General features: G+C 43.6%; 1 protein-coding gene across 1 annotated transcript in view; it reads left to right on the top strand.

Annotated features, from left to right (window-relative positions):
- The first annotated feature begins 4,701 nt into the window (after positions 1-4,701).
- SGPP2 (sphingosine-1-phosphate phosphatase 2) overlaps positions 4,702-18,809 on the top strand; it is a 30,041-nt gene continuing 15,933 nt past the window's right edge. Inside the window, exons 1-2 of the mRNA XM_081006966.1 lie at positions 4,702-5,018; positions 14,143-14,301. Coding sequence (XP_080863092.1) covers positions 4,806-5,018; positions 14,143-14,301 — 372 coding nt within the window. The 5' untranslated portion in view covers positions 4,702-4,805. The remainder of the gene's footprint in view (positions 5,019-14,142; positions 14,302-18,809) is intronic.

The following is an 18,809-nucleotide window of genomic DNA, read 5'->3' as shown; positions in this document are numbered from 1 at the left end:
AGGAAGTCACTTAACAATGCTAATAAGTGTAATTTTAAATAAGGCTATGATTTATGTTTCTTTGTCTTATGTGTTTGTTTGTTTGTTTGTTTGTTTGTTTGTTTGTTTATAATAGTGTGAAAACCAATAAAAAAAATTTTGGAAAGAGAACAAGCTTATAAGGAAGGTGAGGCTGAGAGAGACTGAGTAGCCAAGGCGATGGACCATAGTTTAGTGATAATGCACACTGTTTTTTATGCAGGTTTAATCCCTGATATCTATTTAAAGCAGGGGTGGGGAACTTTACTTTTTGTGGAGGGCTGCATCCCCTCAGGGGTTAATTTGTAAGGGGCTGCATGCCAGCTGGTGGGCAGAGTTTGAGCTGCTGATTGGCAAAGACATACCTTTTTTGATGAACTAATCCCAAATAACGGATCGCCCTGCTTCAAATTTACTTCAGATTAGAATTCCCAGTCCTATTCAGGTCTATGCAGATAAGCTCTACTGGGTTGGAAAAGGTTACAGTAAAATAAGCATACAGAGGATTTCGATTTTTTTCTCCAATACAACTGACCATACAGCTACTGTGGGGGTGAGGAATCCTTTCTGACTTTAATGTGCTACACACACAGACACCTACCAACTTGTTCTCAGATAGATGGGGCACTATTTCTTTCCCCCAAAGTCTTGCAACCAAGAAAAAAAAGTTCAAAAAGCAAACATTGATTTATTTCTATTCAATAAAATACAGTGGTACCTCGGGTTAAGTACTTAATTCGTTCAGGAGGTCCGTTCTTAACCTGAAACTGTTCTTAACCTGAAGACCACTTTAGCTAATGGGGCCTCCCGCTGCTGCCCTGCCGCCAGAGCACGATTTCTGTTCTCATCCTGAAGCAAAGTTCTTAACCCAAGGTACTATTTTTGGGTTAGCGGAGTCTGTAACCTGAAGCGTATGTAACCCGAGGTACCACTGTACTGCCCTTTCCAGTTGTTCTGAATTACATAGAAAGGAGCAATTGCACAGGAAGGAACTCTGACAGGATGTGAGAGTGGGGCCGCTTCAGGAGACATTGGGGCTGAATAAAATGAGGCCTAAATAACTTGTGGCCCCTGAGAAGCAGGGTTCTCACCTGTGATGTAAAAGCATCAGGTAGGAAGTGATGGTGCAGACCCTTCTCTAAGCCCCTGAAGAGCCACTTCCAATTGGAGTCAACAGTACTAATCTGGATAGATCAATGGTAGCTTCCTGTTCCTATGGTTATTCAGCAAACATGTGACCAAGTAGCAAATTCCATCCTGTCTGTGTCTGCCTCTCTGTCCACTATAGTTACGTAACTGGTTCTTATACAGGGAGAGAGATCTGAAAGTAGCCCTCTGGGATAACAAATGCTGGTGGCTTTGTTTTCCAAGAATTGCAGAAACCAGACTTTTCAGGTTTTTCTGCTGTCGTGATCACCACCACTCACAACTTGGTTCCCTCTAAGGCAGCATTCCCCAACCTGGTGCCATGCTGGCTGCAGCTGATGGGAGTTGTAGTCCAAAACACCTGGAGGGCACAGGTTGGGGAATGTTGCTCTAAGGGGAGCAGAGTGAGTTGCATATGGTTGGAGGGGGTTCTTTTCAGGCAGTTTGCAGAGCTAAACCTGCTTAACTCAACAGTAGAAGTATGTTTACTTCCAGGCCATTCTGTGGGTACTCCTTTTTACAAACAGATTTGTTGGGGAAAGAGCTGGAGTTGTTGTTTTTATATTTAAAAAAGAGGGGCATTAAGTTTCCTGAGGTTTCTAGGAAAATGTCTGTAATGTGTCTTTGCAAAGCTTCCACACACAAAAATGTATATAAAAGAAGATGGATCAGATACTTAATGTTCCATGATTTTAAATTAATGCTTCTTGGAAGTGTCCTGATTGCATTTATGCTGCAATACCATACTAAATAATTTCACATTAAGCTTAAGTTAAACTCAGTTAACTCTGGTTTCCTAAAGCAAGGTCAGCAAAATATTGAATTTATTTCAAAGGAATTGCATATAACACAAGACTTTTTTGTGTTAATTGGCACCGTCTGTTCTACAGGCATATTGATGTTTTTATATATTTATTTGGCTTCCTTGATTGTGGCACACTGTCCTCTGGGTTATGCACCTTTACAGTCCAATCCTATACAAGCGTACTCAGAGGGAAGCCCACAGAATTTCATGGGATTCCCAGGAAAGCATGAATAGAATCGCAGCCTTAATCAGTGGGAAGGTGCTGAGTGAATGAGCTTTCTTTGGGGCAGTAGTATGGCTGTAAATAGAGTTGGACCTTAGGGTCTCTGCTTACGCTTTGAGCAATGGCCCTCTCTATTCTGTGTGGCAGAATGCCAGGACCACAGTGAACTGCACAGCACAAAGCTTTGGAAAAACAACAGCATCAAAATGAGGGCACCAGGCTGTGCTGAGAGCAGTATTCTGTAAACAGGCGCATCTGCATTGCAGTCTTGCTTAGCCCCAGTTAAAGCAGCAGCACAGCCCAAAGTAGGCTGGCAGATAAGTAGCACCTGCAAAAGGAAAGAGCGACTTCTTCTAGAAAGTCAACAATAGACTCAAAGCACCACTTGATGAGCCTTCGATGTTACTTAATCAGCCAGGACAAATGAAAGGTGATCCTATTATTTCAAGATGAGCATAGCGATGCAAAGCACTGCTTTATGTTGGTCCCAAGTGGCAGATGTAACGCAGCTGTGTCAGACTTATTGGACAGCACTTCTCCTGATTCTGCCTGAGACACTGTAACTTATACATGCTAGTGAATGAACTTTAACTAAGGCTGCAGTCCCAACTCCAATTACCTTGAATTCAAGGGGGAATCTGAGCAGAAACGGTTTGGCTCATGCTGTAAATTTAGCAAGTCTCTTACCTGGATTCCATAGCTGTCTTTGGCCCTAGCACACCCATTGATTTTGTTGGTTACATTACTATTGCACTTCCTTCTTATGCTCAGTAACTAAGGCTACGGCCCTATACAACTTAACACGGCAGCAAGCCTCACTAAACTTAGACTCATAGAATTGTAGAGTTGGAAGGGACCTGGAGGATCATCTAGTCCAGGGGTCAGCAAACTTTTTCAGCAGGGGGCTGGTCCACTGTCCCTCAGAACTTGTGGGAGGCCAGACGATATTTTGGGGAAAAAATAATGAATTAATTCCTATGCCCCACAAATAACCCGGAGATGCATTTTAAATAAAAGCACATATTCTACTCATGCAAAAACATGCTGATTCCTGGACCGTCTGCGGGCCGGATTGAGAAGGAGATTGGGCCGCATCCGGCCCCCGGGCCTTAGTTTGTCAACTCATGATCTAGTCCAACCCCCTGCAATGCAGAAATATGCAGCTGTCCCATACAAGGATCGAACCTGCAACCTTGGCGTTATGAGCACTATGCTGTAACCAAACCATTAAATGATTTCCTTCTGAGTGCACAGGATTACTTAGGACAGTATGTCCCTGAATCCCTCCTCTTTGTCCTCACACAGAGGTTGCACCTAGGGGTTGGTTTGGTTGGCCCTCGCCAAAGGCCCAGGCCCAAGGAGGGCACAAAAATCGAACCTCTCCACTCTGGCTTAGAGTGGCTAGAAGTCAGCCTGCCCATCCACACACTGCCTGGACTGCCCTTCTGCTGCTCTGGTCATCTGGACAAGGTTTTCAGGCTCCTCCAGGTGCCATGGTGGGGGAATCCAGTCACTGGTATGGGCCATAGCAACAGCTCTGTGGGGCCTCCTTCTCAGTTGGCCAGCAGTGCTATTAGAAGTGTGAGTGGACTCAGAGGGGAGAAAGCGGGAGAGAGTAATAAGAGTTGCCAGAGGAGGGAAAGGAAAGGAAAGGAAAGGCAGAAGGAGGAAGAATGGAAAGCAGTGAGTGGAAGGAAGGAGGAAGGCTGGGAGGCAGGTAGACAGACTGATAGAGGAGGAGGAAAGGCAGAGCAGAGCAGACCCAATCTTGACGGCTGTGGACTTTAGGCTCTCAAATTTCAGCGGTGCCCTGTGTGGTACTAAAATTCGGTGCCCCTGTCTCTCACGCTCCATTCTACAGCATTGTTACAGCGCCCCCTGTAGCGTAGTGCCCAGTGGTGCTGAACCAGTTGTACTGCCCTAAAACCACCTCTGCATGGAAGTCACTGGCAGAGTGCGAAAGGCAGCAAAAAGGAAACTTTCAGGGTATCTGGTCCTTGGTCTCCGATACATCTCATTGCCATGGGTGCAAGTGATGCCGCAGGGTGCCGATACAGCTCATTGTCAAGGGCACAAGAGCTGAGGTACACCTCTGTCCCTGTAACAGCCTTGAAGGCACGTTCAGCTAAGAATCAGTGCCTTGTCCAAGTTCCCCTGGCGGAGTGGCGATTTGAACCTGGGTCTCAGCCCAACATCTAACCACCACCATTGCAGATGCTCTATATAGCCAGAAGAAAGATCATTTGCAGTATTTCCCAAGGAAGATAGGGTAGGCAGGCAGGTGTGGAGTTGGCTGGGTTTGAATGGCATTGGTTTCAGCTCCACATAGAGCAGGTTCCTGCAGGAATCTTGCGCTACTGTCCGACTGAGAGATCACCCTGTCACCTCTCCCGCCTTCGTCATGCAAGGCGGGGCGGGGCGGGGCAAGGAGGGTCGTGGGCAGCGGCCAGGGGTGGGCGGGGCCTCGCCGCCTGCACCTGTCCGCGGGGCGCCCGGAGCCCCGCCCTTTCTCCTTGGCTCCTCCGCAACGCGGTGGCCGGCCGACCGGGCTGGGCTGGGTTTGCGCGCCGCGCCTGGGCGGGGGAAGCGAGTCCCCAGCCGCCGGGAAGGAGGATGGCCTGCCTGCTGGACTCGCAGCCCGTGGCCCGCTTCCAGCGCTGCTGCGGGCTCTTCCCGGCCTCCGAGGGAGGGGCGGAGCAGGCCGGCAAGGTGGGGAACGGCAGCCCCCTCCACCTGCCCGCGAGGGACGTCGCCAATGGGCGCAGCAGTCCGGCCAAGCAGCGCGCCCACCCTCCGGCCCCCGGCGCCGCCAGCAACGGCTGGAAGGTAAGAAAGTTACAAAGGGAGAGGAAGGGGTTAATTGAAACAGCGGCGGGGAGGGGGAGAGGAAAAGGTACCGGGGCTCAAGTTGTAGTCTCTGACCCAGAAGCGCGTCCTAGAGACAGATAAGGAGCTTGGCACGTTGGACGGAGGAAATGGCACCTCCTTGAATGCAGGCGAGTTGCGAGAGCGCGCGGAATGCTTGCTATCCCGAGGAAATGGACTCGTCTCAGTCTGGCGCAGGTTTCCCCTGTCCGGGTCTTTCGCCCCACGATCTCGCTCCTTTCCCCCCTCTTTTTCTCGCGGAGGCAGATGGATTTCCTGTTGTTCAAGTGAGGAAGGTTAAAGGAAGGAGGAAGGGAGGGGAAGAGGAAAGAACTGCAGCCCCCGTTCCTTGGCTCAGCAATAATTGAGTTGCAAGTATAGGACATCAGGGATAGCCGAGCACTCCAGCCTTCGACCTCGGTTGTGCTGAGCTCCTGTTGACATGGCAGAGCACAGATATGGAAGGCAGACTCTGCAAGATCACGGAACGACATTGTTGCAGAAGAATTTGGCAGTGTTATACCTACCTGACTTAACATCTAGCAAATTTCCTAGGCTGCTTTATTTTTCAGGTTAATTTTAAATGAAAGCAAATTGGGTGATTATAGGATAACCGGCCCCCCCCCAAAGGACTAGTGGGTGATGAGATACTTGCTTCAGAATTTGTGAATGAGTTGACACTTTCCAAAGAGTTGCTGATGTGCATTCATTTAAAATAAAGTACAAAATCATGGTCTAGTGTGACAGAATTGAACTTGACCTTAGATAGGTAGGGTGATGTCATTTTCAGTGAGAAACTAGGTGAAGAATTGGACTCCACCCTTCAATAAAACTGAAAATGTGAACATTGTATTCCTTCCTGCTCCCAGAACTGATTAACTTCTATGATGTCAGAAGAAAATTATAATAAACCTCAGATATTGTGACATCATAAACCTATTGGCTTGGATCAAAAGATGTTAACTTAAAAGGAATTCCTCCAATTTAGCCCTTACCCCAGATTGTTTAAAGGTTCTGTTGATCCCAAAGCAATAGTTTTTGGGGGGATCGCAGGTGGTTATAGGGAAGAGTAAAGAATGGGAAACTTTCCTATTGTACAGTTCCTTAAGTAACCTTTGTATCCTAGCCATTGATTTCCTTTGTACCACCAGACTGTAATGATTCTGTACTAACACAAGCAGGAACTTGATAAGGTAATGTTGGCTTACTCTTTGAAACTGTAACACTTCTCTTGCGCATGGCATGGCTGCTTAAGTGTTAAGATATCTTCCCACCTCACAATACTATGTCATAGAATTCCATGGAGACCATTGTGCACAAACAGAAACAATACTACTCTGTGATAATAGCTATTATGATGTGCCCAAACTGAACTCTGTTGAAAAGAGACACAAACTAATTAATTCTGATTGTGTGGGCACTGATGCACCAAGATTCAAGTGTGCTACCTGCGTAGCACTGCTAAAGAGGGTGTATGTGTGACTTTTATGAAATACTTCATTATTCAGGTGGACCTAGTAATATCTGACCACTTCAATTTGTTTATCCTCTTGTCTCAAAAGGCTGGAGGTCTCTGAGCAGGGATCTATCAAGTAAATGTTCCAAAAGTCTCTTCCCTTTGTATTCTGTCCTCCCATGCTCAATTTATTATCTTATTTGTTTCCAGCTTATTGCTTCTGCACTTTACAGTGCAGTCCTACATACATGTTTCCTTGGAATCAAGTCCTATTATGATCCAAGGACTTATTCCCAGAAAAGTGCTTCTAGGGCTGCAGCTTTAATTTTTCTTTCTTGTGCTATTGTTGTTCCTTCTTAGGAACACAGGAACTTGTCTCATGCCAAGTGCAGCTCTTCAGTGTCCTAGCGGGCAACATTCTGAGCCCTATCTAGAGATAATAATTATTATATTATTATTATTATTATTATTATTATTATTATTATTATTATTATTTTATTTATAATAAACCAACTACTCAACCAACTACTTTCCCCCTGAACTGAGTTCATTTTCCTCCCCCCCCCCTTCTTTTGTTCCATAGCTTTCCCATTTTTTCCTTTCAGATCCTCTCCAATCCAATCCAAGCAAGCCGGTCTTTATTCTGATGTGAAAAACCCTTGCGTCAATAGTTATAGTCGCAACTGTCATACTATTTCTCTTTGTATACCTTTTGAATGTAAGAAGTAATGTAATCTAGTTGCACTGTAACGCTTTACTTATCTGATGTTTGAAGAAGATTAATCTGTCTCCGTGCCCGCTGCTGAATTAGCTTTAATGAATGGCTCCAATGGTCATCTCCTAGCAAAATGCCAAACTATGGTATTTTCCTGTTTCACACATAATGGCAAACTATGATTTGCCACAAAAAACTAACTATGGGAGAGCACAACAGGGACGAGGAAAGCACAGTAGTAACAGCAACTCAGCTGTTATTGGAAATGACTTGTTTGTTTAAATGTATATTCACTCTGAGGGAGGAAATATGAGTTTTCAAGTTAGGCTTTGATGAGATTCTTGCATAATATTTATCCCCCTGTGCCTAGATTGGAATTTTCTTGATATGTTTAACGAATGATTTTGGCTATATGACCTACAGCCAGGTTTCCCTGCCTCTGGCTATTTTTGGACTACAGTTCCCATCTTCCCTGACCACTGTTCCTGCTAGCTGAGGACAATGGGAGCTGTAGCCCCAAAACAGCTGGAGACCCAAGTTTGGGAAACCCTTGTCTACAGCCAGGATGGGGACTATATGGCCCTTCAGATGGCAGTGGTCTGCAACTCTCATCCTTGACCATGTCAGCTGGGGCTTAGGAGAGTTAGCATCTTAAAGGTTCTTCATTCACGCTCTAGTGGGATAAATGAGCTTTTTCATATTCAGAATAATGGGAACAATAAAAAAAACTTCTTTCCACCTTAAAGATCTCCATTGCCTTGCTCTTTCCTACCATTCCACTTACTCTGTCCTTCACATGTGCTTTTTAAATATATAACACGCATACTATATGCTGGTGTGCAGATTTTGTTTCTCCCCCACCCGTTCTCCAAGATGCTTTTCCTCCCTCCTTCCCTCAATCAACACATTAGCTTAGATCTATGCAGAGCAGCTCCAAAGAGCAAATTTCTAACACAGGTATGGAGAACCTTTGGCCCTCCAGGTGTTATTGAGCTGCATCTCCCATCAGCCCCCGCAAGCATGGCCAGTGGCCAGGGATGATGGTATCTGTACATCTGGAGGGCCAACGGTTCCCCATGAAAAAGATGGGGAGTCACTTAATTTCTCTTTTAGGAAAGCCAGGCACTCACATCTGAATGCTGCGGTTCATGGAGAAAGTTTGGGCCCTGTCAAAAGGAGGTGGGGAATAATTCTACCCTTCCTTCCTCTGGTGTGGCAAGTAGCTGATTGGAAGAATCCAATTCTGTTTCTTCTCCATGCCTGGTTCATTTCTGGTGCTGGGCTTTGGGTTTGGACAATTGACTTCAGAAATGATGATTCAACTCTCTCCCTTTTGAGGTTATAATTAGATAGATATAATTATGGATAGATGCATGAAAGTGATTGTGTCTGCCACTGTTACATCTAGTTTGGCCCCCAGAAAGGTAGTTCTCCACTTAAAATCTAGCAAGATCTCATATAGGGTCTGCTTATGTTATGGGAAACTGGCGTTGCCTTGTAGGTGTCTTAAGACCCTAGCTGCCACTTTTACATGATTTCAAAATCATTAAATCTGCAAGGTATGCTAAAATCCTACCTGCCTTCAGCTCTGCACCATTTGGTAACTGCACAGCAGAGCTAATGTATTTCAAATCCTGGAGGCCATAATATCTGAAAGACTCTTAATTTTGGATTGCATTGCCTTCAGCATTTTACAGAATGATATTAATTTGGCACACAAATTATAGTTAATTTAAAAAATAAGCCTGACTAAGTAGAGTCAGGATTGGCTATTGTGCATTGTGTGGGTCTGATTACGAGTAATACTCAAATTCTAATCCCAAATCTGAAAACACCTATTTACTTGCCTTCGGCAGCTCATTTTTCTACATAAAGTAGGGGTGATGGCTACATTAGAGTAGGTGAGCTTAATTTATTAATGTTGTACAACCCTTTGAAGATACAAAGCTCTAAATGAATGCTGAGGATTAGTATTGTCGAATCATGTTCCTCAGTTGGGTATTAAACTATAGAAACTCAATACAATATTGCAATTCTTGTGCTGGTGAAAGCAAAGGAGGAGAAGCAGGTTTGAAGTTTTATGGCATTATGTTTATTGCTGAAAGCAGAACAGGTAGGGGTATTTGTGTAGAAATGCATGTGTTCATGAAGAAAAAATCTGGTTTACAACCACACGTTATAATCTTCTGCTTTAGATGAAGGCTGAGCCAGATCTGATAAACTGATGCAGCAGAATTTTGTGGCACACAGACTTTCCTAAATGGAAGGCATTTTTGAATGCTCCGTGGTGACAAATAGTCCCTGTGTATTGAAAACTAACATGTCTTTTGAAAATTATTCTTGAAATTACTGTCCCTCCCACATCTGGAGCTGAGCTCAACTGAATACTGTTTGTAACTAGATCATGTGTTTAATACTTCATAAGGGAAATTTAATAATTTAAGACACTTGCATCCTTCAGTAAAGTATAACCATCTTTAGATTGCTATGGGAGTCTCACAAAGAATTTAGATTTAAACATTCATGTAGCATCTCTGGAAAAATACAGGGATGGTGAGTTTAGACATGTCTGCTGCCTAGAACCTGAACAGAGCCTTGAATGCACACATTTTTCATTCTTGTGGGAGACTTGTGCCATTGAGAGTGCCTACAGTCCTGTTTTCACATCACTTTTCAAGGGAACAGGTTGTGAAATATACAGGGAATGGTCCCATCTACACTGCCACAGCCTCTTAGGAAGAAGGACAATCGACTCACAATTGTTGTAATATCCAGTGACAGCTGGAGGTAAGCTTGCAAGTTGCAGGTATCTAGATGCAGCCCTGGGTACAGTGTGTGGCTCTTTGCCCATCAGAGATTTAAGCTTCTCTCAAAGTCTTGTTGTAGCTGGTCCAGGATAATGTTACAAGATAACTCATGTGCATCACAATAGGAGAGCATTCCCTACATGCTTCTTGGAGTAAGAAAACAGAAAGGCTTAATTGCTGCCAATGATGGCAAGGTGCTTATATCTGGAGGCTATTCACAGAAGTCTTTAAAAACTTGTTGCCAACACAGCTGCCCTGCTCTTTAGCTGTTTTCCCTTCACCTTTATCTTAACCACACACAACTCCTCTTGTCCCTAGGTTCTGTGGGATTTCCCCACAGCCTATTGTTTTTCATCTCTCTCCTTTTTTGCACCGCTTCTCATCCTCCCATATTTTCCATCTTTCCTTTCATCATGTCATACTTCTGTATCCAGGTCGTCTCTGACCATTGTTGAGCTTCCTGCCCAATGTTCTTTGTAAACTGCTTAGAGGTGTTTTATGCTAGTAAGTGGTGTGCATTTTTTTTTAAATGTACACATTTTGTTTTTATTTATTGCAGTATTTCATCCTGCCTTTTCTGCAAGCAACCTAGGATGGTCTACTGTACATAATTTCCCACATTTTGCCCTCAAAATGTTCTTACCCTGGTAGGTAGAGAGATGAGGGAGAAATTCACTTTGCTTTTAAAGGCAAACCAACCCAATTTTCACCAACAATACATGAACCAACTATTTGCAAACAATGCATGAACCAAAGCGCAATCATCTTTCAAAATTTGCACTACTCTGAATTTTGCAGTGCAGTGTTCCCACCAAGCAGTGTGTTCAAAAATACATATGCCACACTAAAGTGTGCATGAAATGAAAACAACATTCAAAAATGCATTGTATTGGGGAAAATTGCCTTGCAAAAATGTGCATATTAGGCTAAACTGCATTAAAAAATGTTTATTTTGAGAAATTCACACTTAAATGCTGACGAATTTTCAAGAGGACTTTAAAAAAATCACAAACTGATGTGAAAATGTAAAGAACTGAACTTAAGAATGGAAAACAGAGAAACTAAGAGAGATCAAAATTGTCCGTTTCACCTATTCCTAGTGGTAGACTTTGCTGAGAGAAGAATGCATTAAAGTCACACACTGAGCTTTGTGGCTGAATGAGATTTGAACAGCCACCATACCAGACTGGCTGGCAGTTTGCTGCTCCCAGGGCACTGTTTCCATTTAGCTTTACACTTTCTGTCGGCATCCTTCCTCCATGGAAAGCTGCCTTTATACTGAATCAGACCATTGGTCCATCTAGCGCAGTATTGTCTACACTGACTGCTAGTGGCTCTCCAGGCTTTCAGGCAGGGATCTATCCCAGTCCTACCTCCAGTGCTTGGAGTTTTTGGAGTATACAATCATGCTGGCTGGGACTGATGGGAGTTGTGCTTCAAAATCTCTGGAAGACACATGGTTAGCGGACGCTGCTACAGACCATCGTACAAAAAGGAGAGACCTTATGAAACAAGCTGCTGTTGCTACTCGCTTTGTTGTTCAGGCTGCTTATCCAGTCTGACCTCAGAGTTCAGTTCAGATGAATTTACCACTGTTGAAGTCGTGCCCCAAAAGTGTCTCCAGTCTATTTGCTTATTCCATTTCGTTATGTAAAATAACTTGTTGTGTAAATATTATGCGTGGAAATGAACACTGTGATGAAGTGGTGCTGTTGCCTGGAATGAAAAGGAAGTATTAAAAATGGAGTTGCCTTGAAGGAAATTACTCTGAAAATCAAGCAGGAAGAAAATATCATTAACGCCAATTAAGTTATGTGGTTCAAACTTCCCCACACAATGCATTTCATAACTATGAATTTGTTTGGTTTCTGGCTGGACAGCTTCTCTCTCCTTCCCCCCCCCCCCCAATTTTCATCAGATTTGCATAGCTTGTTCACTTAAATAAAATTGAGGCAACCCATCCATGAGGCAAGGAGAGGTGACTGCCTCAGGTGGAAGGATTCACAGGAGCAGCAAATCTGGCCTTCAAGGAATCCATCTTTTGCTGCCGCTCTTGTGGTGGCAGCTATGGCTGTGGCATGCTTCTTGGAGACTAGATCTGTCTCCTCCCTTTCAACACCTTCCCCACAATGACGCCTCTACCTGGTGGCTTCTTGGTGAATAGGAGGCTCTACTGGTCTCATCCCACCCTTTGGGAGGAAATGGTGGGGGCTCCTGGGCTCTGCACCCACTGGGTGTGATTCAGAGTGGGCCCCTTCCCACGATGGCCTTTGGTTCCCACTTCAACCATTGGGTAAGGTTGATTTGAGTGCCCCCTGTTCTCACTGTAGATCTTTATTCCCTCCTTCCATGTTCCTGACATAAATCTTCACTCACACCTTCTTCCTTGATGGGGAAGTCACCATTTTGTGGTTCCTATCTGATGTCTTTCTTATCTTGGCCTATATAATGTTTATGTTTGTTTGTTTTTGTTTTATATTATCCTCAGCAGGATAAGTGTTTCATTAATTGTTGATGGCTATATTCAAAAGCTGGGACGTGGGTGGCTCTGTGGTTTAAACCACAGAGCCTAGGACTTGCCAATCAGAAGGTCGGCGGTTCGAATCCCCATGATGGGGTGAGCTTCTGTTGCTCGGTCCCTGTTCCTGCCAACCTAGCAGTTCGAAAGCACATCAGAGTGCAAGTAGATAAATAGGTACCGCTCTGGCGGGAAGGTAAACAGCGTTTCTGTGCGCTGCTCTGGTTCACCAGAAGCGGCTTAGTCATGCTGGCCGCATGACCCGGAAGCTGTACGCCGGCTCCCTTGGCCAATAAAGCGAGATGAGCGCCGCAACCCCAGAGTCAGTCACGACTGGACCTAATGGTCAGGGGTCCCTTTACCTTTTGTATTGATTTTTAAATCTTGTATCCTGGAGTCTTTTGTCCGGTGACAAATAGATCTAGTGACGATGAAAAATGAAAAGCATCACGTCTAGCTTGGCATTGAGAACCCAAGAACTGGCTTCCTGTCCTGGGCCAGAATTCCACCCAATCCGGTTTCCTGCCTTCAAAAGTGCCTGGCCACATGCCCTGCAAAACTTGCAAGAATGCTACTTTTTGTACTGGCAACTTTGCCCCTCTTTATAGTGCCTTGGGGAGGCAAGGATGTCAGTGAGCAAATGCTCAGTCTGCTGTCTCAGTCACTGAGAGTAAGATGTCTGCATCTGCTTTTGCAACTATCCATGCCACCTTAGAAAGGTGTCCCTTGTCCTTTGAGAGCAGTTGGCTGTTTGGGAAGGCATATGCCTTAGTGGAGGTTTTCCTTTTGTTTTCCAACCAACAGCTCCCCCTCCCTCCCAATACGAGAAGCAAAGGAAAACTTAAAGGAAATGCTGTATCCTGTCCTCTGCCCCCACTGCCTGCACACATCAACACTCGCATAAGAATTTTGGTGATTTGTGGGTGTTAATGGTATTCTCAGACTAGAAAAACGCTTTTCTGTTGAGAAGATAAATACTGGTTGCATGTGTCTTGTCCAGGGAAGAAGATTTTCATTGTGTGCCATTCAATGTGAGATAGTAACATTTGGATAATATTGCAAACAAAATAAAATGAAGATTGAGGGTTTTTTAAAAAAAACAACTCAGCCCTATACGTTTTTGTTCTGATCACAGGGACAAATTGAATTATGGTGTCTTGGTTCTCCTCCTTGTTATGTATTCAGAACAATACATTATCATCATGGTATCTTGTACAACATGGATTTGATTCATTATTTGCTTATCATTTAGTTGGTTTTAGCTTAGGAGCAAATAAAAAGCAGACTGTTACTTCTTGAGCTATGTTAGGCTTTTAAATTTTTTGGTGCATTACCAGCTTTGTTTGTTTTGCATGATATAATAGATTAATGTGGGTTAAAAGACACTTTTAACAAATTAAATTTTTAAAAAATGTCAGTTAGGCAGGAAATGCATTGCACCCATGTGTTAAAACATGAGGACCCAAATGTCACATGCAAAGAGATCATTTGAATAACAAATTAGTTTCTGGAGGGCTGTTAGAGTAGCAAAGTAACATTGGTTTCTCTTCAGCAAAACATATTAACCTTTACAAAACAATTTCTCTTAGGACTGTTCACAAGAATACGTTGTAAAGAATTATTTCTACTACTACCTGTTCAGGATTTCCGCTGCAATGGGTCAAGAGGTTTTCTACATCACATTCCTCCCATTCAGTTACTGGAGCATTAACCCCTATGTTGCCAGAAGGCTGATACTTATGTGGTCTGTAAGTATTGCTCGGATTATTACTATATATGTGCAAGTTGTTATAACATTATCAGCTGTTTTTTCTCCAGCTTTCTGGTTGCCAATCAAGCTGTATAACTTTTGACATTTCTAGCAACGAAAGATCTGGGGACACCCTAAAGACTAACAGATTTTAAGCTTTCATTGACTAGACTCTACTTCATCTTGGATCTAAAGGGAATGGATTCTAGTCAATAAAAATGCCTCAAACCATAATAAAACTGGTTGGTCTTTAAGATACCACAATACATGCTTTTGTTTTGACTGCAGCATAATAGCATGTCCACCACTCTAGAAACAGAAAGGATGAAAGTGTGCCTTCTAAAAAGGTAACATTAAAAAAGAGTACTTATTTTATAGGTTGAGCTTGATTTATATGCAATTTTAATTTTTGTATTAAATTCATTTTTTCAAAAAGTTTCGCCTGAAGTTCAAAGTTCTTGTCCCCAGTTTGGAATGTACAAGTGTCACACTTTACACAACTGGTATTGCATCCAGTTGGTGGTTGATTCCTAGCATGTGTTCATACTGTTTTGGGATACACCAGGATAAAAATTTAGCAAACATAACGGTTTGCTCTTGCAGTATTTGAAAATCTGTGTGCGTTTTTTTTTTGGGGGGTGTTTGCACAGTTGTGACAGAAATCCTTAAGTTCAACATTGTTTGGTATCAAGTAGTGCAAAATTAGTCAGTGGCACTTATTTCACTGATTTTTGAATCAGCCCTATACAAGATGTCATTCCATAGTTTTAATATATTACTTTGAAGCCGTAAAAAAGAAACATGGCACCAACCAATCCAACACTTTCAACTCCAACCCAAAGATTCCATTGTGAAGTAGATGCAAGAATCTGTGCAGGCATTCTTGCACCAGCACTGAATAGCCTTTTGAGAAAAGGTAGAGCTTACCTTCATTGATATTCACCCCCAATACTGTGTGTCCAATGTCTCTGCAGGAGATGGTTGGTTGGTGAGCTCTGTTGAAGGCGACAGCCCTAGCCACCAACTGAACTTTGCACACACACACACCTGATAGACACCTGGGCAGATAAATTGTGTGCATTGGCAGCCTCTTTTGCACTGTGTCGAAGCCAGCAGGGAATACTTGGCAAGGATTCCTGTTTCTGTGCCCAGACCTCCCTCAGTGAATCGGGGCAATATAACACTCAGTTACAGAACTCCCAAGCCATTTTATTGCTTCAGTTTTCACATGGGTTAACGCTTGTTGCACATTTACACATCTCTGAAATGCTCTCCACGCTCCGTGTTCTAAAGACAAACAAACAAACCTACCTTGCCACATGAAAATGGAGATCATATGATCCTCCCATGCAGCTGTACCCACCTCAGTGACAGACAGTGTAAATTGGCCTTCATATGCTCTAGCTGAACTGAACCTGGCAAACCTTGCTTTTTAAGTTGAAGTACTCATGCCAGCTGGTTGCCCTGGCTCTCCCTCATCGATGATTTTAGACTTGCTAGCTTTTCAGGAGTTTTAGGCCCAGGCTTTCTGGAGGACTGTATTCACCCATACTCACCTGCCTGGACTCTGAGATCTTTGGGTGAAGCCCTTCTCTCAGTCCCACCACCTTCATAGGCGCGCTTGGTGGGGATGTGGGAAAGGGCCTTCTCAGTGGCTGCTCCCAGGCCTTGGAATTGTCTCCCTAAAGAAACTAGACTGGCTCCCTCCTTGTTGTCCTTCCGCTGGCAAGCAAAGACTATTTTATTCCAAAAGGCCTTTGGGAACTGTTTTTTATTTTGTTTTTAAGAAATGGCTTTGCTATGTTGTACTGTTTTTGGTATCTATATTTTAAAAGGTTTAAGTTCTGTTAGATTTTAATTACTTTTCAGCTACAGTGGTACCTCAGGTTACATACGCTTCAGGTTACATACGCTTCAGGTTACAGACTCCGCTAACCCAGAAACAGTGCTTCAGGTTAAGAACTTGCTTCAGGATAAGAACAGATATTGTGCTCTGGCGACGCGGCAGCAGCAGGAGGCGCCATTAGCTAAAGTGGTGCTTCAGGTTAAGAACAGTTTCAGGTTAAGAACAGACCTCTGGAACGAATTAAGTACTTAACCCAAGGTACCACTGTATTATCTTTTAGCCTTTTGTATTTTATCTGTGTTGTTTCAATTTGTGTAAGCCACCAGCCACCTTGAGTCTTGCTCTGGGGGGGGGGGGGGAGAAAGATGGGATATCAATAAATGTTATTGTCATTGATGTTATCAGAACTGGACACTGAACAGTTTGGGATAACCGACCGAAAGCAGACAGTGAGCTCCCCCCCCCCCGCTCTGTATTCATTCTCCAAAATCCGCATTCATGCCCATATTTTGAAGCTGCTTAATAATATAATTCTTGACATAAACTTAAAACTTTTTGCAGCTGTGTGTAGTAGTGACCTCTGCTGGAGCCTGCTGGGTGTTACTAAGAAAGACCAAACTGATGTATGGAGTCTGTTCTCCCTCTCCCTTGTAGTTCAGATGCTTTTTGGAAAATCTCAAACAGAAAAGATGAGGGGGAGAGACCAATACGTTCCATTTTTTTTTAATATTTTTTTTTTTGAGTAAGATGCATTATTTTAGGCAATATCTCTGGGTCCAAAGGAGAGTGTCTCCCTGCTAGAGATAGACACCGTTTTCATTCCCTGCATGCTGGAGATAATATATAGGTACGTTCAATAGTTTTCCCCAAGGCTGGGTGCATTAGAATGGTCATTCTTTGGTTAACACACAGGCAAGCCAGTTGCTTAATTTGCATGATAAAAAGCATGTAGAGTTGTGGCTCAGTGGTAGAGAATCTCCTTTGCATTCAGAAAGTTCCAGGTTCAATTCCCTGCATCTCTACATGGCATTGGGAGATGCCATGTTTCAATCCAGCGTGAAACCCTGGAGATCTGCTGCCAGGCTGTGTGGACAATACCAAGCTAGGCGAATAGATGGTCTAACTTGGTTTATGGCAGCTTTCTAGGTTTCTAATTTTGGGGGGGCATTTTTAGGCTTGTTACTATATCACAGCGTTTAAGTACTGGGAATGATGCAGTAGCCACTTCCATCTGAAAACTATATTTCTGCTAGAATTAACACACACACAAAGTGAATTTATAGGTAACTTGTGTTTAACAATGTTCCACGCTGCCTGGTATTGGGAGATGTTGCTGCTGCACTCCTGCATGCTCCTCAGATAATGCCATTTGACATTTCAGAGCAAAAACTATGAAGTCTGCCACTTGGGGAGACAAACCTAAAAAGTATTTTGGTATGTACCTGCTTTCTCACACCAGCCCTGACATCCTCTGCTTCAGGAATGTCTTGAAAACCTCAATTTCATAAGGACATGAGAAGAGCCTGATAGATGAGGCCAACAGCCCAACTAGTCAGGATCCTGAACTCACGGTAGCCAACCAGATGCCTGTGGGAATCATGCAAGCAGGATGTGAGCCCCAGATCCCTCTCCCCTCCTGCAGTTTCTAGCAAAAAGGAATTCAGAAGCATTACTGCCTCCCATGGCTAAGAGTCATTGATAGCCTTCTCCTCCATGAATTTGTTTACTCCCCCTTTAAAGCTCTCCAAGCTAGTGGCCATTGCGGCTTCCTTCCTGTGGGAGTGAGTTCCATTGTTTGCGAAGAAGTACCGTATTTTTTGCTCTATAAGACTCACTTTTTCCCTCCTAAAAAGTAAGGGGAAATGTGTGTGCGTCTTATGGAGCGAATGCAGGCTGCACAGCTATCACAGAAGCCAGAACAGCAAGAGGGATTGCTGCTTTCACTGCACTGAGATTCAGATTTTTTTTCTTCTTGTTTTCCTCCTCCAAAAACTAGGCACGTCTTGTGGTCTGGTGCGTCTTATAGAGCGAAAAATACGGTACTTCCTTTTATCTGTCTTAAATCTCCCAACATTCACAAGTTCCAGTGTTAAGGGAGGGGGGAGACATTTCTCTGTGAACTTCCTCTATGCCGTGCATCATTTTATCAACTCCTATTGTGTCGCCACTCACCTTGTCTCTAAACTGAGAAGTCCCAAATGCTGCAAGCTTTCCTCGTAGCGAAGTTGCTTCATCAGCTTTCATCAGCTTCTTCCAGTGTTAACTTGGACGTTATATATTGCCTCATTCTTCACATGACAGGAATGGTTTCAGCAGGTTTTTTAACGGAAGCTGAGGCTCTGAGCAAGTAACCTAAATGGAATGAATTGCCATGCAGTTTTCCAGTTACATTGTTGATCTTATTTGACTGCATTGACTTGGCTAGAAGATGCAAAGCAGTCTTTATTTGTACTAAATTAAGACTAGTGTAGAAATATGTAGGCTTTACAGATTTGCAGCAGCACACACCCCTTCAATGCCTTAACAGGCATGTATCTAAGTTTTAGCAGTTCTTTAGCAATTTGCAAATTGGGTGAAAATAAGAGCGCTTTGCTCCAATCTCCTTGATTTGTTTTATTGGAGGCAAGAAATCTGGTTTTGGGGGATCTGTAGTTGGGGAG

This window comes from Podarcis pityusensis (genome assembly GCF_964106645.2).
Source record: "Podarcis pityusensis genome assembly, chromosome: 5".
Classification (NCBI taxonomy): domain Eukaryota; kingdom Metazoa; phylum Chordata; class Lepidosauria; order Squamata; family Lacertidae; genus Podarcis; species Podarcis pityusensis.
The sequence above is the reverse complement of the archived record's forward strand: the minus strand, read 5'-3'. Positions and strand labels throughout refer to the sequence as shown.